This window comes from Lipophrys pholis (assembly GCF_963383615.2).
Source record: "Lipophrys pholis genome assembly, chromosome: 11".
Lineage (NCBI taxonomy): Eukaryota > Metazoa > Chordata > Actinopteri > Blenniiformes > Blenniidae > Lipophrys > Lipophrys pholis.
Window position 1 is genome coordinate 1,827,534 of NC_137631.1, and position 24,982 is coordinate 1,852,515.

At 46.7% G+C, this 24,982-nt stretch overlaps 1 protein-coding gene across 1 annotated transcript in view; it reads left to right on the forward strand.

The window, feature by feature from the left end:
• The window catches only part of cadps2 (Ca++-dependent secretion activator 2), a gene marked incomplete at its 5' end in the record, with an annotated part of 181,792 nt that overhangs the window by 88,235 nt on the left and 68,575 nt on the right, over positions 1-24,982 (forward strand). Inside the window, 3 exons of the mRNA XM_080474542.1 lie at positions 1,115-1,223; positions 2,987-3,187; positions 15,561-15,697. Of these exons, the coding sequence (XP_080330668.1) occupies positions 1,115-1,223; positions 2,987-3,187; positions 15,561-15,697 (447 nt within the window). The remainder of the gene's footprint in view (positions 1-1,114; positions 1,224-2,986; positions 3,188-15,560; positions 15,698-24,982) is intronic.

Genomic DNA, 24,982 nt, shown 5'->3' on the forward strand with positions numbered 1-24,982 from the left:
TGGTCTTTTGTGAATTCCCACTCTGTTTACTTCCTTTTGTGGGAGTGAGAGTTCTTAAGCGCGGCGCCGGGGCTCGCCGGGCGCCGTGTTTACGGCTCCTGACCAAGGTTTTAATGCTGATTTCACTCTTCAATGTTTTCTTTTTCAATCGCTGCGGTTATTTGAATGAGGTGCAAAAAATGGGGATGAATGAGATGTAATGCAGGCTGATGGTTTGTGTTCACAAACTGTCTCACTGCAGTCCTTCACCCCAGAAACATATCGTTTGCCTCAATGAGGATGTTTCTGCGTCAAAGTTATATCATATTGAAATTTGTACTACGCGTAGCGGCCATCTTGGATTCCTCCATTTTGAGCGGATCCGGTAAATTCAGATTAGCGCATTAAAAACTTCTGCTCTCCTCCAGGAGCGAACATCTTTTTGGACAAAGCTGTCCGGCTGTACTCTGGCAGGTTTTTTAACTGCAGTTTTACAACCGTCGTCCCCAAATCGATGAGGAATAAACGTACAGATGACGACTTTCAGAAAAGCTGCGGTCGCTACCGGCCGATGTTCTCAGGGACACTTTCACCAGGAGGAAATAAAACCTGACATGGAATAATGTCAAAGACTTTAACACGAAGTCGAATGTGATCAAACGTGTTTTTGTACTGATGAGTGAGGAAAGTAGTTTTTAGAGAACAAGAAGACCAGACGAGTTGGGCAACAGTAATCCTACATCAGTACCACAGACTGTATTTAGAAATACGTAATAAACAAAGTTCTTCTTTCAGTTGTTATTAAAGTTCAATCCATAAATCCTACGTTCTGCGCCATCGGAGGAAACTTTTCTGGTCGTCGGGACAAAGTTTAGACGTCACAGTCGTAGTTTTCTGTCAGTCAGAATGTGGTCAGAACTTTATACCCGCAGTACTTTGTCCAACTCAAAGGAACCAGCGGCGTTTCGACTGGTTTTTATAGACGTGCTAAGACAGGAAGTGGATTCCACCCGCGTTGGCGCTGCTAGCGCAACTGGCTAACGAGCTAAACGCTACGTGTGGCTAAAGCAGAAACAGACCTGAGGGGAAAACAGGTGAGACTGACGCTCTCTGGTGTTTGGCTCCTCCCCTCCAGGTCAGCCAGTATACCTTCGCCATGTGCAGCTACCGGGAGAAGAAGGCGGAGCCTCAGGAGCTGATGCAGCTGGAGGGCTACACGGTGGATTACTGCGACCCCCAGCCAGGTACTACGACCTCTTCAGGTCCTCGTCTTTAGTCGTTACCGCTGCTAAACTTTATGTACCTCAGAGGAAATGTCAGGGAACCAGGGATATTTAATGCAGAGTGACAGGGAACCATCCTCTTCTCTGCTCAGGGAACTGTTGTCTTTCTCTGCTCAGGGAACCATCCTCTTTCTCTGCTCAGGGAACCGTTCTCTTCTTCTGCTCAGGGAACCATCCTCTTCTCTGCTCAGGGAACCGTTCTCTTCTTCTACTCAGGGAACCATCCTCTTTCTCTGCTCAGGGAACCGTTCTCTTCTTCTACTCAGGGAACCATCCTCTTCTCTGCTCAGGGAACTGTTCTCTTCTACTGCTCAGGGAACCATCCTCTTCTCTGCTCAGGGAACTGTTCACTTCTTCTGCTAAGGGAACCATCCTCTTTCTCTGCTCAGGGAACCGTTCTCTTCTTCTACTCAGGGAACCATCCTCTTTCTCTGCTCAGGGAACCGTTCTCTTCTTCTACTCAGGGAACCATCCTCTTCTCTGCTCAGGGAACTGTTCTCTTCTACTGCTCAGGGAACCATCCTCTTCTCTGCTCAGGGAACCTTCCTCTTCCTCTGCTCAGGGAACGGTTCTCTTCTTCTGCTAAGGGAACCATCCTCTTTCTCTGCTCAGGGAACTGTTCTCTTCTTCTGCTCAGGGAACCATCCTCTTTCTCTGCTCAGGGAACTGTTCTCTTCTTCTGCTAAGGGAACCATCCTCTTCCTCTGCTCAGGGAACTGTTCTCTTCTTCTGCTCAGGGAACCATCCTCTTTCTCTGCTCAGGGAACTGTTCTCTTCTTCTGCTCAGGGAACCATCCTCTTTCTCTGCTCAGGGAACTGTTCTCTTCTTCTACTCAGGGAACCATCCTCTTTCTGTGCTCAGGGAACTGTTCTCTTCTTCTGTTCAGGGAATCGTTCTCTTCCTCTTTCTCTGCTCAGGGAACCTTCCTCTTCCTCTGCTCATGAAGCCGTCCTCTTCCTCTTCCTCTGCACATTCTGAAAGACGACAAATTTTCCTCTCAAGAAATGATAACTTTATCAAAGTATTCACCATAGAACTGTGGATTCTGATAAACTCCGTCCGGTCCCACTGTGATGACATCACTACCTGCAGGTGGTCAGACACTGTTGCATCTTTCACACCATGTTTATCAAACTGTGACCACTTAACCTGCATGTCCTGACATTCAAAATAAAAGCCCAAAACTCCTTTGAAATATAAGTCCTTGTTTATCACAAATTACAATGTTGATTTCAAAATGGATATTAAGTGTTTAGCTAGGCTAAGGGTAATCTGATTTTCAAAATAAAAGCCCAAAACGCCTTTAAAATAAAAATCCTTGTTCTTCAAAAATTACAATTTTGATTTCAAGCTGGATATTGTTTAGCTGGGCTGGCTTTCAAAATAAAAGCTCCCTTTTTTTTCCCCAAAATAAAAGTCATTGTTCATTAAATTGACATTAAAAGTCTTAGCAATTGATCTCACGGGGTTAGCTAGGCCACGGGTGAGCTGGCATTCAAGATAAAAGCCCAAAACTCCTTCAAAATAAAAGTCTTTGTTTATTAGAAATAACACCAAAAACCTAAAGAAAATTATATTTAGGGATTTGTTAGATGACAGCTTGATTGGCTTTCAAAATTCAAGCGCCCCCCCCCCCCCCCATCTTTAGCATCCTCCAGGGTTACTGTGAGGATGTGTTGTTGATGAAATGTCCTGCTGTCTTGTGCCCCTGGTCCTCCGTCAGGTCTGCAGGGCGGCCGGGTGTTCTTCAGCGCCGTGAGGGAGGGCGACCTGCTGACCTTCGCCTGCGACGACGAGCAGGACCGCCTGCTCTGGGTCCAGGCCCTGTACCGGGCCACCGGCCAGTCCTACAAACCAGTCCCACCGGCCCACAACAAGACCACCAACTGCAGAGGAGGGACCCAGAACCCCGCATCTCCCATCAGTAGGTCCTGACCCCCGTCGGTAGGACTCAGCAGGTCCAGACCCAGCAGGTCTTGACCCCCATCAAAGTCATCAAATTAAAACGTTCGATAAAGTGTTTCACCAGTAGAACTAATAGAATCCTCTGGTGCTTTTAGTTTGGTAATCGAGGATTCTATCCAATATTTAATATTCAAACTTACAATAGAAAATACGACGAATCACTTAATGACAACAAATTTGTTTCCTTCCTAGAAAAAATGTACAATCTTCACATTTTAACATCTTTCAACATTTTTAAACGCAATTTAACAGTTTTAATCATTTTTTTTTACTTTATTTTAGTTTTCCCTCCTAATTTATTGTGATTTTAACTATTATATGGTGACTTTTTTAAAGGCCCTCTGTAGCCCAGAGTTAAAAGTCCTTTTCACTAAATGGCTCTAAATGAAATGAAAAGAAGATCAAATGTTTATTCAGGGATACTTTAGTGAAAGTCCAGCGAGCCGCTACAGAAGGGCTGAAGAGCCACGTGGTTTGTTGGGCTTTGTGTTTCTGTGAATCCAGTAGAGTTGAATTGCTCATCAGCTGGAAACCGAGGTGCTCCAGCAGGGGGCGCACTAGAACCTTCTGGGAAGCAGCTCACTGCTAAAACCTCCTAAGCTTCTGTATGATTCCTTCATCGGCGCCACTCCAACATCCAACCTCAGCATCCAACCTCCATCAGTCTATCCACCTCAACATCCAACCTCCATCCATCATCAGTCTCAACATACAGCCTCATCCATCCACCCCAACATCCAACCTCATCCATCCATCATCCACCTCAACATCAAACCCTCCATCCATCATCCACTCCAACATCCAACCTCATCCATCCATCATCCACCTCAACGTCAAACCCTCCATCCATCATCCACTCCAACATCCAAACTCGTTCATCCATCATCCACCTCAGCATCCAACCTCCATCAGTCTATCCACCTCAACATCCAACCTCAGCCATCCATCATCCACCTCAACATCCAACCTCCATCCATCATCAGTCTCAACATACAGCCTCATCCATCCACCCCAACATCCAACCTCATCCATCCATCATCCACCTCAACATCAAACCCTCCATCCATCATCCACTCCAACATCCAACCTCATCCATCCATCATCCACCTCAACGTCAAACCCTCCATCCATCATCCACTCCAACATCCAAACTCGTTCATCCATCATCCACCTCAGCATCCAACCTCCATCAGTCTATCCACCTCAGCATCCAACCTCCATCCATCCACCTCAACATCCAACCTCAGCCATCCATCATCCACCTCAACATCCAACCTCCATCCATCCACCTCAACATCCAACCTCCATCCATCATCAGTCTCAACATCCAGCCTCATCCATCCACCCCAACATCCAACCTCATCCATCCATCATCCACTCCAACATCCAAACTCGTTCATCCATCATCCACCTCAGCATCCAACCTCCATCAATCTATCCACCTCAACATCCAACCTCCATCCATCCACCTCAACATCCAACCTCAGCCGTCCATCATCCACCTCAGCGTCCAACCTCCATCCATCTACCTCAACATCCAACCTCAGCCATCCATCATCCACCTCAACATCCAACCTCCATCCATCCACCTCAACATCCAACCTCAGCCATCCATCATCCACCTCAACATCCAACCTCCATCCATCATCAGTCTCAACGTCCAACCTCATCCATCCACCTCAACATCCAACCTTATCCATCCAACATCCAATCCTCCATCATCATCCACCTCAGCATCCAACCTCCATTCAGCCATCCACCTCAACATCCAACCTCATCCATCCAACATCCAACCTCCATCCAACCTCCATTCAGCCATCCACCTCATCCATCCAACCTCATCCATCCATCCACCTCATCCATCCAACCTCATCCATCCATCCACTTCAACGTCCAACCTCCTCCAACAGTTTGTGAATGTGTTCTATAACAGCACTCCTAGTGGTCAAACGTGGTCTCATTCTTCACATTTTCCCATTTGTTTGTTGTTGTTTTTATCTTCTCCTCCTACAAGAGTCATTTTGTCTTTGATTTCCGTGCAGCACACCTCAGTGTTTCCTCTCCGTGCTCTTCGCCCTCTTTTATTTACAAATCAACCCTTTACCATCCGTTCATTATCGGCGTGCAGGCGGCGCTGCCGCAGGAAGGGCCTCATGCGGCGGCGCCGCGCCCTCGTCGCAGCTCGTCAGTGTCTAATGGAGACAGATTGAGGCGTCAATGGCGAGATAGGTGAAAGACAAAACCATCTTAACTGTGTGTGTGTGTGTGTGTGTGTGTGTGTGTGTGTGTGTGTGTGTGTGTGTGTGTGTGTGTGTGTGTGTGTGTGTGTGTGTGTGTGTGTGTGTGTGTGTGTGTGTGTGTGTGTGTGTGTGTGTGTATATTGACCACTCAGTCCATTAGCAATAATAAACTCACACTTCGCATCCCGTCTGGATTCGGTGAATTTTATTTTGAAGGATGTTCGCCCGGAGCTAACGGGTGAGATGAAGCGTCGCGGCGTCCATCCTTCACGGCGTCTCGGGGAGCAAGCCGAGCGGACGAGGCCGCGTTGGGCTTTATGGCGCGGCGGCGGAGAGCTGATAATGAAGCTGATTACACGGCGAAGTTGTATCACGGCCTCATTGTGTGGCTCTGCTGAGGGACGCCGCTCTCTCCAAGCAGACCGCCGCGGCCTTTCTTCCACCACCTGATGTCCAAGCACCTTCCAACGTTTTATCCACAATGGCGTTATTTTGCTTTTTGTGTGAAGGGAACGCCGCACCTGATGGTCCATCTGCTGGAGGAGTTGAAGCTTGTTTAAAGGTGTCAAATACAAACACTCTATTCCACGTTTCAGAAGCGCCAGTGCAGCAGAATGTGGTTAAAATACCGTCAGTCACTTTGAGTTGAACACATTTTAACAACGGTTTTTAACATGATGTGTCGATAAGTCGCTCAGAAAAGAAGCACAGGGTCAATCATCACTGTTCACCTTTAGTAAAGCTGCTGGCCTGACACCTCCGGTGGCATGGCGACGAGTGCAGCAGCACCGACTGGAGCTCTGGCATCGGCTCAAAGAGAATCCCCACAATTCAAGTCCGTAAAACGGTAAAAACTACTGGAACTGAAACAACAATGAACGGGGATAAAAACAAGAAGGGGAGACTCGCGTCTCAGAATCATTCCGACCCCGAAAGTGGACGCGAAAACAAAGGACAGACGGAAGGGGACAAGATGGAGGACTTGCTGAGAAAGGTGAGCGAGGTGGTCGCAGAGGGAACGAGGGACCCGAAGTCGGAGATGAAAGAGTAACTGTCCCAGGTGGGAGTGAGCTTCAGTGAAGACGTGAAACGAAAGCTGGACGAGTTAACGGCTGAAATAAGTCACTAGCGCCACCAGCAGGACGGAGGAGATGGTTCGGAGGCTGGGAGACATGGAGACAAATATGGCGGAGAAAGGAGAATGAGGCGTCGGAGTCAAAGACACTCTGGTTCAGCTTATAAACAACCAGAAGCAGCTCCAGGAGAAGATCACAGCTTTAGAAGGACGATCACGTCGGAATAACATACGGATTTATGGAATCCCGGAAAACACGGAGGGCTCGTCTGTGACGCGGAACGTGGAACCGTTGATAATGGAACAACTCGGCCACAGTGTGGATCTGTGAGGACAGAACAGTCTGAGAATAGAGCGGGCGAACAGCGCAGTACAGTCTGAGAATAGAGCGGGCGAACCGGGCAGGACAGTCTGGGAATAGAGCGGGCGAACAGGGCAGGACAGTCTGAGAACAGAGCGGGCGAACAGGGCAGGACAGTCTGAGAACAGAGCGGGCGAACAGGGCAGGACAGTCTGAGAATAGAGCAGGCGAACAGGGCAGGACAGTCTGAGAATAGAGCAGGTGCACAGGACAGTCTGGGAATAGAGCGGGCGAACAGGGCAGGACAGTCTGAGAATAGAGCGGGTGCACAGGGCAGGACAGTCTGAGAATAGAGCGGGTGCACAGGGCAGGAAAGTCTGAGAATAGAGCAGGCGCGCAGGACAGTCTGGGAATAGAGCGGGCGCATGGGGCAGGACAGTCTGGGAACAGAGCGGGCGCACAGGACAGGACAGTCTGGGAACAGAGCGGAACACAGGGCAGGACCGTCCACGCTCCATCGCTCCATGGTGTTGCTCTTCCTCAACTTTAAAGTGAAGGAAAATGTCCTCCGGGTGTTTGGAAACAACCCGTCCATGTTCGAGGGAAGCGTGTTTTTGGCCACGACTATGCCGAGAGTGTGCAACAGCGGAGGAAGGAACACGTCCCCATCAACAGACACACTGAAGACACGCACTGAAGACATGCACTGAAGAGATGCACTGAAGAGACGCACTGAAGACATGCACTGAAGAGACGCACTGAAGAGACGCACTGAAGACATGCACTGAAGAGACGCACTGAAGAGACGCACTGAAGACATGCACTGAAGAGACGCACTGAAGAGACGCACTGAAGACATGCACTGAAGACATGCACTGAAGAGACGCACTGAAGACATGCACTGAAGAGACGCACTGAAGACATGCACTGAAGAGACGCACTGAAGACACGCACTGAAGACATGCACTGAAGAGACGCACTGAAGAGACGCACTGAAGACATGCACTGAAGAGACGCACTGAAGAGACGCACTGAAGACATGCACCGAAGAGACGCACTGAAGAGACGCACTGAAGACATGCACCGAAGAGACGCACTGAAGAGACGCACTGAAGAGACGCACTGAAGACATGCACTGAAGACATGCACTGAAGACACGCACTGAAGACATGCACTGAAGACATGCACTGAAGACATGCACTGAAGAGACGCACTGAAGACATGCACTGAAGACACGCACTGAAGACATGCACTGAAGAGACGCACTGAAGACATGCACCGAAGAGACGCACTGAAGAGACGCGCTGAAGAGACGCACTGACCAAGCTGTCAGGCACGGTAACTTTCAAGTTTTTCTTTTTTGCTTCTCTTCCACTTGTTTAACGGTCGTTGGAGCCCCACTGAGTGGCACGTCCTTTCTACATAGAGGTGACAAAAGACACTCTGAACTGGAAGACCTGCTCCTTATCGAGTCTCTAATGTTGTGAGTTGGTCAAAGGCGGGTTAGAGCAGGAAGGTGTTACCTTATGTACCATATATGCACCCCCTGGTAGTAACAGGAACCTGTATATGTGCAGGAGATTTGAACTTGGTGCTTCATCCTAAACTAGACACAACTAATCCAGTGTGGGAAAAACTTCTGTAGAATAACGAGTTTAGAAAATCCTGGAAGAACTAGGACTTGTTGGCGTATCGAGAAATCTGCATAAATATGATGGAGAATTCACTTTCTACTCTGCAAGGCGTGATATGTACTCCAGACCAGATTATATCTTCATGTTTAGCAAATATTTACATAAAGTGAACGACTGTACGATCGGACAAAGAGACATTTCTGATCTCTCGGGTTTAACGAAGGAAATCAGTACAAATAGAAAGTCAAAAATACTTCATGGAGATTGAATACAGGGTTACGGAGATGGCTCAGGAAATAGAAAAATATTTAGAGTATAATGACGATGGAACAGTCAGTCCAGTAATATTATGGGATGCAGCAGAAGCAGTCCTGAGAGGGAAAATAATAGCTAAATGTACCTTGTGTATAAAGACGAGAACGAAACAGCTATTAGACCTGCAGGAGGAGCTCAAAGGGGTAGAGCAGCTCCAGAGGAGGTACAAAGACCCGGCCGTACTTGAGCAGATGAGACCTGTTAAGCAGGAGATTGATAAAATTTTAAGTGAAGAAATTGACTATATAGACTATAAATGATACGCAGCGATACTGGCCAAGAGATGAAGTACAATAATGCCCTTCTTGATAGACGAGGACCAGACAGTAAGAGACAAACACTTCATATCATTAATCATAGCGCTCGAGAAGACACACGTCCAGTCTGTCTCAGCTCCGATGCAGAGAAGGACTATGACTCTGTCAGATGGGATTTTTGGTTTTTTTGGTTTCAGGTTATGAAAAGATATTTGGGTTTTCTGACACATTTAAGTATGAGAGTGCGGTACTGGGAGAAAGAAGCATAGATAGTCACTTCAGATGACCTACGGCTTCAACTCTGGAAAAATAGATCTTTATCAACAAGCTCCTTATTGTGGCGGGATTTTAATTGGAAGAATATTTTATTTCCCCAAACCAGAAGTCAGAATGGAGTGATGGAGAGGCGTCCTGCTGGAGGGGGAGGGGAACGCTTCCCGCTGACTGCTTCCACATATTCTGGTCTGGCCCAAATTCAAAGAAATTCTGGAAAGAATTTCAACCAATGTGTTTTGAACCTGAGGGTGTTCCCTACCTGAAGGTGTTCCCTACCTGAAGGTGTTCCCTACCTGAGGGTGTTTCCTAGCTGAAGGTGTTCCCTACCTGAAGGTGTTCCCTACCTGAAGGTGTTCCCTACCTGAGGGTGTACCATACCTGAAGGTGTTCCCTACCTGAAGGTGTTCCCTACCTGAGGGTGTACCATACCTGAAGGTGTTCCCTACCTGAAGGTGTTCCCTACCTGAAGGTGTCCCCTACCTGAGGGTGTTTCCTAGCTGAAGGTGTTCCCTACCTGAAGGTGTTCCCTACTTGAAGGTGTTCCCTACCTGAGGGTGTACCATACCTGAAGGTGTTCCCTACCTGAGGGTGTACCATACCTGAAGGTGTTCCCTACCTGAAGGTGTTCCCTACCTGAAGGTGTTCCCTACCTACCTGCTGGTGTTCCCTACCTGAGGGTGTTCCCTAGCTGAGGGTGTTCCCTACCTGAAGGTGTTCCCTACCTGAGGGTGTCCCATACCTGAAGGTGTTCCCTACCTGAAGGTGTTCCCTACCTGAGGGTGTACCATACCTGAAGGTGTTCCCTACCTGAAGGTGTTCCCTACCTGAAGGTGTCCCCTACCTGAGGGTGTTTCCTAGCTGAAGGTGTTCCCTACCTGAAGGTGTTCCCTACTTGAAGGTGTTCCCTACCTGAGGGTGTACCATACCTGAAGGTGTTCCCTACCTGAGGGTGTACCATACCTGAAGGTGTTCCCTACCTGAAGGTGTTCCCTACCTGAAGGTGTTCCCTACCTGAAGGTGTTCCCTACCTACCTGCTGGTGTTCCCTACCTGAGGGTGTTCCCTAGCTGAGGGTGTTCCCTACCTGAAGGTGTTCCCTACCTGAGGGTGTCCCATACCTGAAGGTGTTCCCTACCTGAAGGTGCTCCCTACCTGAAGGTGTTCCCTACCTGAGGGTGTCCCATACCTTAAGGTGTTCCCTACCTGAAGATGTTCCCTACCTGAAGGTGTTCCCTACCTGAGGGTGTCCCATACCTGAAGGTGTTCCCTACCTGAAGGTGTTCCCTACCTGAGGGTGTTCCCTAGCTGAAGGTGTTCCCTACCTACCTGAAGGTGTTCCCTACCTGAAGGTGTTCCCTACCTGAGGGTGTTCCCTAGCTGAAGGTGTTCCCTACCTACCTGAGGGTGTTCCCTACCTGAAGGTGTTCCCTAGTCTCTGTAACTGTGGGTTGGATAAAGATTAATTTGGAGGGAAGATGTTGTGATTGTCAGTATTTACAGTATTACTGCTCTCGGCTTCCGTTGGATCTGAACCGGAGCGTCCTGACGTAATAGACTTTGAAGCAGTTTTAGATTTTTTTCAGGTTTAAAAGTCAAGACATTATTCGATGAGTTTATAATCTTAGATATGCCGTTTTTAATTTGCGGCGTCTCGCCAGAGCCTTTAATGATTTAGGGCCGAGTTGGTAAAATGTTGGTTTTAATGTTTTATGTTTCTTTTCCAGTTCATCAGAGTTGCATCTATTTGTTTCCGGACCTCTTGGAGCAGAACTGCCAGCCCTTTATCCTCATCTGTGTGTTTTTGTTTCTCCCTCCGTGGAGGTTCGTCTTTCTTGAAGGCAGGATAAAGAACGATCTGTGACCTCGGCATTAAAAGGCACTACTGGACGCTCCCAGACGCCTTTGGCCGCCATGTTCCAAACAGGAAGTGGTTGTTTGGTGAAGTGTTTGCTTTAATTCTCCCGGCTCGTCGACGTGCACACTAGTGTGAAAGTTCCGGTCACATCCTGTGATCCACCTTTTGAGTTGGAGGTTGTTTTTTTTTTGTCTTTTTAAACTGTTTGAGTGATCGGTCCAAACTCCTGCCGCTCTGCACATTCTCCCTTTCCTCAAAAGGCTGGAAAACATCACTAAAGAAGAAGGGAGGTTTAATCAGAGGAGCAATAAAAAAGATGAAAAGCAGCAAATCATTCAGAAGAAGAAGAAAACCTTCAACTGGATGAAGGTTCAGGAAGTTTCCAGGCTTTGTCAGGAGATTTCAGCGGTCGGCCTTCACGATGTTCTCCACTGAAAAGTCTTTAGAGAAAGAATGAACGAGTGAGAGCAAAAGAAAGTGTTGAACGTGGTCTGAAAGGAACGAATGACTCAAACGGACCTGCTTTCAAATGACCCGCAAAACAAGTCTGAAACGGTGGAAATCACCGACGACCTTTGACCTCAAACTCCTGGTGTTTGGCACGCGGCGAGGCGGCGGCCATGTTTTACGGTCCGGCTGCTGGAGGAGCAGGTGTCTGCGTCCACGGCGGGGACGAGCCGCTCCACAACTGTCCCTTCGCTTTAACCTCCCGAGTCCCCGGCAGCGGAGGACGAGTTCCAGAGTCGCTCAAACTTTCCTCCAGCGCTTCACCGGGTGACTTCGTTCCGTCTGAATCCTTCGCTCCGCCGCACAAACTGAAGCTGATGGACTCGTCTGTCCTCATCTGGTCGGTTTGGTCTGATCGCCGCTCCGACAGGCTCATCATGTCACAGCTCCCAGCCTCGCCACCTGAAGCTGACGACCCCCCTTCCTCCTCCTTCTCCTCCTCCTCCACCTTCCCCTTCCTCCTCCTCCTCCTTCCCCTTCCCCTTCCTCCTCCTTCTCCTCCTCCTCCACCTTCCCCTTCCTCCTCCTCCTCCTTCCCCTTCCCCTTCCTCCTCCTCCTCCTCCTCCTCCACCTTCCCCTTCCTCCTCCTTCCCCTTCCCCTTCCTCCTCCTCCTCCTCCTCCTCCTCCACCTTCCCCTTCCTCCTCCTTCCCCTTCCTCCTCCTCCTCCTTCCCCTTCCCCTTCCTCCTCCTCCTCCTCCTCCCCCTTCCTCCTCCTCCTTCTCCTCCGCCTTCTTCCTCCTCCTCCTCCCTCTCCCCCTCCTCCTCATCCTCTTCGTCTGCATCAATAACCTGCCATCAGCCGCCGCCACCTTTCAAAGCGACACGTCAAATAGATGAGACTGCTGCTGTGACGGCGGCAACACACACCAGGCTGGATGGACATGGAGACAACAGAACACACACACACACACACACACACACACACACACACACACACACACACACACACACACAAATGCACAGGTCAGTTGTGTCTGATTATCAACAATTGCTTTGTAAAAGGAGTCGTCACCGTTAACCTCGTTTCCTGGTTAAACTTGATTCTCGGCGTTGAGTCTGAAAGCAGCTCAGTTTTTTACCTTTTGGACTCTTTGTTCAAACCAGAATCGCCCACAAGGGGGCGCACCCCAAAACGGGTGGGACTGATCGTCGTCAACAGGAAGCTGACATCATCAACCAGCTCTGGTAACGTTAGCAGTTAGCTGCAGCTAGCGGTTAGCGGCGAATGGGACTAGTATAAACGTTGAACCATGTAATTTACAAATATTTCTTTTTAAACCTCCTTATGCGTCTGGAGGTTTGAAGACGATCCACCATCGGTTTATTTTAAGATTTTTTTGTGAGCAAAGGATTGCTATGCTACCGCTATGCTATGCTATGCTATGCTATGCTATCAATGGTCCAGCTCCTGCAGCCAATCAGCAGCCTCACATGGTACCAGTCAGAATGTCTCCTGGACTCTCAGAGAGGAAGTTGGTATGAAACAGGGTCAGAAGCTCCATGTTGGATTAGTTTGACTAATAAAGGTTAAGAATTGATTTAAAGAGGATTTAAAGGAGACGTGAGGACACAGAAAGTTGCTTTCAGATGGTTGAAGCTGCGTGGCGTGCCGTGTTGCCCTGCCTCAGACGATGGAACGCGTCTCAGCGACGACGCACAGGAAGTTGATGGTGAGGTCACATGACCGCTGTCCTCATCCACCCTGAAGAGTCTCCACGTGTTTCAGGTCTACAGCTGAGAGAAAAACTGAATGAAACTATCAGTGGCCCTCTGACATCCAGCCACTTCATCTGGGTTTGATACTCCATTACTCCGGCTAATACTCGTCCTGCCTTGTAAACTACATGTGACCGAAAACTTAATGGACTTTATGAATCCCGAGACGGAAAATAAAGGAACAGCGAGTACAGTAACTGTCAGAGTTAAGGACTCAAGCAGTTTTCCCATGATGCTTTTATAGATTCTAACCACGAGTCAGTCTGGATCACATGCACCATCTGTGTCAGGAGCAGTCACACACACACACACACACACACACACACACACACACACACACACACACACACACACACACACACACACACACACACACACACACACACACACACACACACTCTGCAGATAATAGCTGAAAGTTGGACTTGACACAGATCAACATCATTTCTCTGCCGTCTGCTCCTCAATCAATACCCACCCAACCCCCCCCCCCCCCCCATCCTCTTATTATCAGCACTAATCTATATCTCTTTGTCTCGTTTTCTTTAGAGTCGCCTCCCTCTCTCTTTTCTCTCAATTACATTTAGGACAATCTGGCATTTTGGAGGTAACGAATGTAATGTGACCTACATCGGAATGAGAAGGGAAAGCGGGCCACGGGCGCCACGGGGCGGCGCGGCCAGAAGAAAAGAGGCTCGATTGGAAGTTGATTGTGGATGTTTCACTTTTGCCGTCATTCTCTTCGGCACAAAAGCCACAAAGAAAAGCAAGAAGGGAGGGGAGGGGGCGGCCGAAACAACACGGCGTCTGAGAACCCTGGCGGCTTCAAAAAAGGCAGTGTTAATAAAAAAGCAATCGCTAATGCTCGTCTCGGGCGCGGCGCCGCAGGCGTCGTAGGCGTGGGCACGGGGACTCGGTATTCTTCGGCGAGCCGCGGTCTTTTGTGGCGCCATGTGTCACGTTAAGAAACTTCCCATCCCGAGATGTTCTGGCCACAATGCAGGAGGAGCGCAGCGTGTCAGGCTTTTCATTTGACCCAGCCATTAGCGGCCCGGCCTGAAAGGACTGGAAGTGAACCGGCTTTGCTCAGGCCGCGGCGCCACGCCCCGCGGCGCCACCGTGCCGCCACGCCGGGATTCTGCTGGTTGTATGTTGTATCTTTGGCCTGAAGAGCTCCTGGGGCCTTCTGGCTGCTGGTCCCGGAGCTGCAGGAGCTTTTCTCTCGGAATCAATCAGAACTTTCTCTCGTTCATGTCGGAGCTGCAAGAGTCCAGTTTGTTTTGTCCTCCGCACATCTTCATCACTTCATCATCACACTGTTTCACAGCTTCCAGCTCTTAGAGACTTTCAGATAAAACGGTGCAGCAGCTTACCTTGTTCAGGTGGTTGGTGCAGGTGGAGCTGTGACCACTTCTTCCTCCTCTTCCTCCTCTTCTCCTTCCTCTTCCTCCTCTCCTTCTTTCTCTTCCTCCTCTTTTCCTTCCTCTTCCTCCTCTCCTTCTTTCTCTTCCTCCTCTTCTTCCTCTTCATCCTCTTCTTCTTTCTCTTCCTTCTCTTCTCCTTCCTCTTCCTCCTCTTCTCCTTCCTCTTCCTCCTCTCCTTCTTTCTCTTCCTCCTCTTTTCCTTCCTCTTCCTCCTCTCCTTTCTCTTCCTCCTCTTCTTCGTCTTCCTCCTCTTCTTCCTCTCCCTCCTCTTCTTCTTCTTCTTCATCTTCCTCCTCTTCCTCCTCCTCTTCCTCCTTTGCTGCCTGGCGTTGGTTTGTGCTTGTTGTCAGGTTGTGTTGCTCTGAGTGATTTCCAGTGTTTTGCTCATGAGCACATGTTGCCTCGTGTTTGTTGTGGCAAAGATCCGACGGCTTCACAGAGGAGCCAAGTGAGGTGGGAGCCATTAACCAGCAGCACGCTGTGTGTGTGTGTGTGTGTGTGTGTGTGTGTGTGTGTGTGTGTGTGTGTGTGTGTGTGTGTGTGTGTGTGTGTGTGTGTGTGTGTGTGCTCTGCCAACACATCTCCTTCTCACCTCTCCAGCAGAAACTTGATGCCTCCGTATCGAGAACGGAAATGTTGTTTTCCGTGTTAAAGTGTGTGTTGATGGCAGATGTAACACACACACACACACACACACACACACACACACGCACTCTTCTCCTCTGTGCAGGCCTGGACCCCACCCAGCGCCAGGGGGTGGAGGAGCTGATCTCGGCCTCCCCGAGCCGCTTCGACCACGCCGCCCTCTTCACCATCCTGCAGACACACACTCTGCTGCACCGCATGAACGACTCCTTCTCCTGCCTGGTGGGTCTCACGCACACACACACACACAGACACACACACACACACACAGACACACACACACACACACACGCACACACACACACTTCCTGGTCTCTGTTCTTTAGCACATTATCTTAAACCGCCATTCACTCGTGAAATCGTCAAACATACAACATGAGATTGTTTCACTTTCAATCTGCAGATTTTTTTTTTTTTTTTATGAAGCAAATTCAAGAGAAAACTGGTTTAAAAAAAGTTTGAATCACAGAATTTGTTGCAGTTGTAATGTTGACAAATTAAAGGAATCAAATTTTCTTCCATGCAGTGAAAACTCTTTTTGGAAGTTACTGCTTTGTACTGCTTATAGAATCCAACATCTGAGATATTTTCTCATAATGTAAACAAGATTTTATAACCTGTGTGTGTGTGTGTGTGTGTGTGTGTGTGTGTGTGTGTGTGTGTGTGTGTGTGTGTGTGTGTGTGTGTTTGGGGGGGGGCAGGGGTGTTTAGCCTGGGGGGCTCTCACACGCTGATTGAAGGGATAAACGCTCTAATCAATACTTTCCAAATAGGAACATGACCCTCTTGGACAACTGCTGGGGGGATTCAATGGCGGGGGGTGGGGGGGGGGGGGGGGGGGGGGGGGAGTGAAGTCTAAATCAGTGTGTGGGCAGGGAGGAAAGAGGAGGGGCTGAAATGAAATGAAGGTTTTTGCGGTTTTGGTTTGGAATTAAAGCAGATTTAGACTGAAAACGAACGACGACGCAACAGAAAAGTTCTACAACCTTCAGAACTGAAAAACATGTTTTCATGATTTTCCACCAAATAAGATCGTCCGGAGCAACAAAACCTGCTAATTATGTGAAAACAAGAAAAACTTGCTCTACATACAAACTAGATGTTCATTAATGAAGCGGCACAGGAACAACTGACTTTTATTTTATAAGGTTTTTATCTTTGTGGCTGTTTTTAAAAGTTTTTCTTTCATGGATTTTCCCGCTTCAACATTTTGGCTAGTTTAGCCTGGTTAGCTTTCAGCTGTTTCGAGCCGCTAGTTTAGCCTGGTTAGCTTTCAGCTGTTTACAGCCGCTGCACGTTTCCTGACGTCGAAGCAGTTTGAGATACTCTACACTTGTAATTTTATTTTTTGTCTTTTAACCATTTTTTTCTGTCTTCTCCCCTTTTTTCTTTTCCTTTGTATTTTTAAAAAATGTTTTTGTTTCATAATTTTCTTCCTTTTCTTTCTACCTTCTCCTCCTCAGAGTTCTGAATGACCTTATTTACCTTATTTATCTGTTTCCATCCTGGAGATTCAACCAGTTTTGAATGAATGAGGAAAGTGAAATAACTTAAACGTAAAACAAAACGTTTACTTACCAATAAACTGCTGAATGCTTCCTAGAGCCGCCACAGGGGGCGCTGAGGAACTGCAGGTTGCCGACCTCTGCTTTAATTCCTCGCTTTCTTCTTTAACATTTCACGTCCTCCTTCTCTTCAAACTGCAAGTGTATTCTTACAAATTGCTGTGTTTGCTTGACATGAATACGTTTCAGTTACAGTTGCTTATAGTTACAAGTTGACTGATTACAGTTCCTGCGTGTTTCTTTCAGTTACTTTACAAGGTTCTGTTCTTTACAGGACTAAAGTTAAAACTGCTGTAACCTGAAGGAAACACACAGCGACTATAAAGAGTTAAACAGCTAAAGCAGCCAAGATGCATAAAATAGAAGAAAGATCCATGAAACAAAAAGTAAGAAAATAAAGTAAAATTCTACGCAGAACACTTTTGGAATGAAAACTACTTTTTAGTTATTAAAAGTTTTTTTTTTCATCATTTCAGAAAATTTACATGTTTTGTGGCTCCGATGCTTTTAATTTGGTGGGAAATTGTAAAAACTTCTCTTCTGGTCATAAATGCTGCAAAGTCCTGGGTTAGTCATTCAGTAATCAGAGTCCTGGGTTAGTTATTCAGTAATCAGAGTCCTGGTTTAGTTATTCAGTAATCAGAGTCCTGGGTTAGTTATTCAGTAATCAGAGTCCTGGTTTAGTCATTCAGTTATCAGAGACCTGATTTAGTTATTCAGTAATCAGAGTCCTGGTTTAGTCATTCAGTTATCAGAGTCCTGGGTTAGTTATTCAGTAATCAGAGTCCTGGGTTAGTTATTCAGTTATCAGAGTCCTGGGTTAGTTATTCAGTAATCAGAGTCCTGGGTTAAACGGTCAGTCTGATCTCGCACCTTCAGCTCAACAATAGAAAGAGTTTTGGTTTTGGCCTGTTTGAGTCACATCAGGTTAAATGGTTCTAAAGTTCAGGTTGAGTCGTCTCCGACGGATCATTCGGCGCTGACGTGTTGCGTCGCGTTTCGGCCTCTTGAGAGCAGCAGATCGTCCGCCGCTGTGACATCTGTGCCGTCTTTCATTCCCTACCTGGCTCACCAGGACTCCCTCCCTGCAATTAGACAGATCCATTCACTCCGCCCCTCGCCTCCTCTCGCCTCGGCCCTTTTGTGTGAAGCGGAGCGCTTTGTACTCCAACCTGAGCCCCTTTTCAGCCGCCGCTCAGAGAAAAGGCCGCCGCCTCGGCGTGGGGGACATCTGGCGAGAAGTGGCTGGGATTCGTGTCATGAACCGGCTCCTGTCTTTATTCACAAGGAGTTGAACCCGACAACAACAACAGTAATTAGGCGGAGGTTTTGCTGGCTGGGGCCCCGGAGCCCTGCTAAATGGATCAGTGTAGTTCCCACTGATTATTCAGGGTTAAACGCCCCATTGAAGGTGCTGCTGGAGCGCCGGCTGAAAAGTTTTTATCAGCGTGTTGAGGCTGATGATTCCTCCTCTTAGGCTCCGTTCACACTGCAGGTCTTGATGCTCAGTTCAGATGTTTTTGGCGTGATCATTAGGGTCCGAGCACTGGGAGTGCAGGAGGACCCCAGTGAATGTTTCTCTCTACTTTAGTGCTGAGCTCAGATAAAGTCCTTATAGTGGGAGACTTTAACATTCATGTAGATGTTGACAATAGCCTTAACATTGCATTTAGCTCATTACTGGACACAATGTGATTTTCACAGAAGGTGAATGAACTCGCTCATTATCTTAATCACACGCTTGATCTTGTCCTCACTTATGGAATTGACATTGATCAATTAACGGTTCTTCCCCACAACCCTCTGTTGTCGGATCACTTCCTGACATCATTTGAATTTACATTAACTGGCTTCATATCCCCGGAAAATAAACTGAAATATAAGAGATATCTATCAGACAATGCTGTAGCCAAATTCAGGGAAGTACTCCCATCAATATTGACTTCACTTCACACCATTAGCATTAGCATTATCATTAGTCCTACTCAGGCTGACTTGGTTTGTAGATGGAACAGCAGCCTTACTTCGCTCCACACTTGATTCCATTGCTCCCTTGAAGATAAAAGCAACAACTCAGAGGAGTATAGCTCCATGGTACGATGACCATTTACGAACTTTAAAGAAATCAGCAGGAAAATTAGAGAAGAAATGGAACTTAACTCAGAAGTATTTCGAACAGCCTAGAGAGATAGTTTCTTAATCTATAAAAAATTCCTTCGCAAAACCTGAAATGCCTCCTATTCCTCCTTAATAGAAGAAAACAAGAACAATCCTAGATTTCTCTTCAGTACTATAGCCAGGCTGACAAAAAGTCACAGCTCTGTCGAACCTCATATCCCTTTAACTTTGAGCAGTAATGACTTCGTAAACTTCTTTAATGCCAAACTTCTAACTATTAGGGATAAAATTAAAGATTTACTGCCCAAAGCTGCTGCAGATCGATCAACCACATCTTCAGATTTGTTCGTGGAGCCTGATTTCCAGTTATCCAGCTTCCACCCTATAGAAGTCCTTGACTTCTCCTCAATTGTGGTTTCATCTAAACCAACAACTTGCCTACTAGATCCAATCCCCACGAAAATGTTCAAAGATATTTTCCCCGTGATTAGTACATCAATACTAGATCAGATCAACATATCTCTAATAACAGGTTAATTACCACAAGCCTTTGAGGTTGCTGTTGTTAAACCGCTTATTAAAAACCTAACCTTGACCAGGTGTCTTAGCAAGTTACAGGCCAATATCCAACCTTCCTTTATTTCTAAAATCCTACAGGAAGTAGTTTCAGTCACTGAGTATCAATATCCAACCTTTCTTTATTTCTAAAATCCTACAGGAAGTAGTTTCAATCACTATCAATATCCAACCTTCTCTTTATTTCTAAAATCCTACAGGAAGTAGTTTCAGTCACTGAGTATCAATATCCAACGTTCCCTTGATTTCTAAAATCCTATAAAAAAAGTGATTACAAGTAAGTGATGTGACCGTTTAAGCAAAAATGACTTATTTGAGTCTTTCCAGTCGGTTTTAGATTCATCAGAGCTCAGAGACTCTCTGATCAGAGTTATTGATCATCGTCTCTTGGCCTCAGACAAAGAACTGGTCTCTGTTCTGGTCCTGTTAGATCTCAGTGCTGCATTGATACTATTGATCAGAACATTGGTACTATTGATCAGAACATTGATACTATTGATCAGAACATTGATACTATTGATCAGAATTTTGATACAATTGATCAGAACATTGATACTATTGATCAGAACATCCTACTACAGAGACTAGAACACATCATGGGGCTTAAAGGTACAGCACTAAATTGGTTCCGATCATATTTATCAGACAGGTTCCACTTCGTCCATGTTCACGATAACTCTTCAGTCCAGATTGAAGTTAAACATGGAGTACCACAGGGTTCTGTCTTAGGTCCTATACTTAGTACTTTATACATGCTTCCTGTAGGGAGTATTATTAAAAAACACTCCATTAACTTCCATTGTTATGCCGATGACACACAAATCTATTTATCTATGAAACCAGAGGATAATAACCAACGTTCTAAAGTAGAAGCTTGTCTTGAAGACATAAAGGTTGGATGAGCTGTGATTTTCTGCTTCTGAACTCTGATGAAACGGAAATTATTATATTTGGCCCAAAACATGTGAGGAACCTGGGAGTTCTTTTAGACCATGATTTATCCTTCAACTCCCACATTAAACAAATCTGCAGGACTGCCTTTTTTCACCTCCGTAATATTTCCAACATTAGAAACATGCTGACTCAGAGTGATGCTGAAAAAGTAATCCATCATTAGTTACTTCCAGAGTAACTATTGTAACTCCCTATTATCAGGGTGAAACAATAACTGCTTCAAAAGTCTTCAACTGATTCAAAATGCTGCAACCAGAGTCGTGACAAGAACCAGCATCAGAGATCAGCTCACTCCAATACTAACCTCGCTTCATTGGCTCCCTGTTCAATCTAGAAGAGAATTTAAAATCCTCCTTCTAACTTCTAAAGCTCTTAACAACCAGGTTCCATCATATCTTAAAGAACTGCTAGTCCCAGATCTCCCCAGAAGAACACTTGGTTCTCAGAGTGCTGGCTTACTGGAGGTTCCTAGCTTTTCTAAAAGTAGAATGGAGGCAGAGCTTTCAGCTTTCAGGTTCCTCTGATGTGGAACCAGATCCCAGTTTCAGTTAGGGAGGCTGAAACAGTCTCTACTTTTAAGGTTCTACTCAAGACTTTTCTATTTACTGAAGCTACAGTGAGGACTGCTTCAAAACACTTTCAAACTCTCTCTCTATCTCTCTCCCTACCTCTCTCTCTACCTCTTTACCTCTTTCTCTACCTCTCTCTCTACCCCTCTCTCCCTACCTCTGTCTACCTCTCTCCCTCTCTCTCTCCCTACCTCTCTCTCTACCTCTTTACCTCTCTCTCTACCTCTCTACCCCTCTCTCCCTACCTCTGTCTACCTCTCTCCCTACCTCTCTCTCCCTCTCTCTCTACCTCTCTACCTCTCTCTCTACCAATGGTGATCGTCTACAAACAACAGAGCAACACACCCGGAGGTTTAAAATGAAATATTTGTAAATCACATGCTTTATACCAGTCAAGTCAGCGGTTAGCAGCTGTAGATCTACCAGAGTTTGATTTAGTTTTCATCAAACTCAGACTAACTAACTAACTAACTAATTTCTATTTAACCAGCCCCAAAACACATGAACTTTCTAAAATGGATGAATCAACCTTCTGCTTGTATTTCTTTGTTAATAAAAGAGTCTTAATTAGTGCTCTCTATTCACTGGCTCAGAGATCTGCAACCTCACGTGGCTCTTCAGTGCCCCCCTGTGGCAGCTCTCTGAACCGCTCAGTAAAGTCATTGTCAATCTCTTATTCTATGTGCTGACTATTTCCGAAGATTGGTATAAACTCCTGGCCGAAAACTGCTGAAACAGCTGGGATTGTGAAAAGCAGATAAAATAAACCAAACTACTCAAAAAAGAGTCCAAATGGTTAAACTTGCTAATATAGCTAAAGGTGTTCTGACGTTAGGAAACACTCCGCGGCTGTAAAGCGCTAAAACGACTCAAATAAAATGGACAAAGCAGGAAAATCCCTGGAAAAAAAACAAGAGGAGAAATATAAAAAAATTGACTGCAAAAGAAATGAAATAAAATATGCAGTAGAACCTGTGAGGAGCGGACCAGGTAAGAGTGACCCCCTGTACTGGACACGTCACTGTGCACCGACACATATTTACCTGTTGACACACCTTAATGAGGACAACCTGCCTGACGAGGTCAACAGACATTTCAACAGCTGAGCGACACTGAAACGGCAAAAATACCTGGACTGGACCTGATTATTGGAATATTCAGGCCGCAGGTGATACATGATTGTATCCATACTACATTCTGGAATCACTTCCTTAACGATCCATAACGTTACATAATGTAACATAATGTTCCAACCGTCCTGACCTCCTTCAACGCTCCAACCCTCTGACCTCCTCCAACCATCCTGACCTCCAACCCTCCAACCTCCTCCAACCCTCCAACCTCCTCCAACCCTCCAACCTCCTCCAACCCTCCAACCTTCTCTAACCCTCCAACCCTCCAACCCTCCAACCTCCTCCAACCATCCTGACCTCCTCAAACGCTCCAACCCTCCGACCTCCTCCAACCATCCTGACCTCCAACCCTCCAACCTCCTCCAACCATCCTGACCTCCAACCCTCCAACCTCCTCCAACCCTCCTGACCTCCTCCAACCGTCCGACCTCCTCCAACCCTCCAACCCTCCAGCCATCCTGACCTCCTCCAACCATCCTGACCTCCAACCCTCCAACCTCCTCCAACCGTCCGACCTCCTCCAACCCTCCAGCCATCCTGACCTCCTCCAACCATCCTGACCTCCAACCCTCCAACCTCCTCCAACCCTCCTGACCTCCTCCAACTCTCCGACCTCCTCCAACCCTCCAACCCCTCTGACCTCCTCCTGACCTCCTCCAACCCTCCAACCTCCTCCAACCCTCCTGACCTCCTCCAACCCTCCAGCCCTCCTGACCTTCTCCAACCCTCCAACCTCCTGACCTTCTCCAACCTTCCAACACTCTGACCTCCTCCAACCCTCCTGCGCCTCTGGATGGTCCTCAGAACCTCGTTGAGGCCAAACGAAGTCCCTTTCTCTGACCTCACCGAACTCCTCCCATGCTCCAGACTTTGCTCCCCTTAGCCCTGATACTTGTCTGCTGCGTCCAGAGGGTGGTGTGGTTTATAATGTATTTAATTTGTTATTTTTTTTATTTGACCTTTATTTGTCCAGAAAAAATACTTGTTGAGATTAAAAATGTTTTTCCAGAGCATCCTGACCAAGACAAGCAGCAGTACATTAAGGTTCCAGACAACCCAGGCACATAAAACATAAAATACATGTCAATTCATTCAAAACATCCAAATCTGCTAATATATATATATATATATATAAGTTGGTCACAAATTAAAATTAAAATCGCCATTTCAAAACTAAGCAACTTTTTAAAAGAGTCCAGTTAGTAATGAAGTTAGTGGCTGAAAGGGAAGAGTGACGAAGAGCCCCGCCTCTATTTAGAATCTCACTTCACCAAATAAATACAAGCCAATGTCTTTAAGACAGAAGACGGTGCATGGGGCTGTGACACTGACCATCAGCAGCTTGTGCTGGTCCCAGGACCCCCCCCCCCCCCCCCCCCCAAACCGCTGGCCGCTCAAGCAGAAGGAGGAGGTCACGGGGTCAAGAGGCGCTGAACTGGACATCATCCGAAGGCCCATGTTTACCTTTTAATCCACAAAACTCTGACCCACTTTGAGAATCCACTGCCGACGTCCCACGGCTCCACCTACAGAGGGCGCAGGTGTCCCAGCGTCCCATCAGCCCCGCCCCACACTCTAATATAATTACCCAGCTCCATGCAGCCACACGCTTTGACCCTGAGGCTAACCAGGATTCTCTTACTGCAGGACTCTGCAGCCTTTAGGACCAAAAGACACATTTCTCTCCTTTTACACCAAATTAAATTTTGTGTGGAGCCCAAAAAACATTTTAAAATTTAAATGGAGAAAATTCTATACATTTTAAACTACATACTAAAAACTGCTGTTGGATTCAGGACATTTCATAGATATAATTTAAATAAACTTTATTACATTTCATTTGCTTTTGCAGTCAATCTTTAATATTTTCCCTCTTGTTCTTTTCCAGGAATTTTCCTGCTTTGTCCGTTTTATTTGAGTCGTTTTAGCTCTCTATAGCCACAGAGCGTTTCCTAACGTGAGAACAGGTTTAGTTATATAAGCAAGTTTAACCTTTTTGGGCTGTTTTTAATGATTTTACTACTTTAGCTGTTTTTCCTGTTTGGTTTTGGGGGTGGTGGGGGGGGGGGGGTTGAGTAGTTTTGGTTATTTTATCTGCTTTTCACAATCCTAGCTGTTTTAGCTGGGTTAGGGTTAGGAGCCAGGAGTTTAGACCAATCCTGTGAAATAGTCAGCACATAGAATAATACATTTACATTGACTTTACTGAGCATTTCAGGGAGCCACCACAGGGGGCTCTGAAGAGCCACGTGAACCTCCAGAGCCGCGGGTTGCAGTTCTCTGAGTTACATGGTGCTAATTAGAGGACTGTGCAGAAGAAGAGAAGCGCGTTGTGTGGCGAGCGTTCACTGGAGGTGACGACAGCTCCGGTCTCAGCTCTTTAGCGCCTTCCGACTCATTTGCAAGATGTTTGGATTCACAGATCACAGTTTCTTGTTAGCAGTTAAGCTTGAACGTGACGGTGTGCAAACTGGCACAATAGATTTAATTGTTAAAATCAAATCTTTTCACAAACCAATTTACCAACATGGTGCAACATTATGAGACAAACCTCCGTAACCTTGGTGTTGAAACTATGCAAGTCTTTAAAGG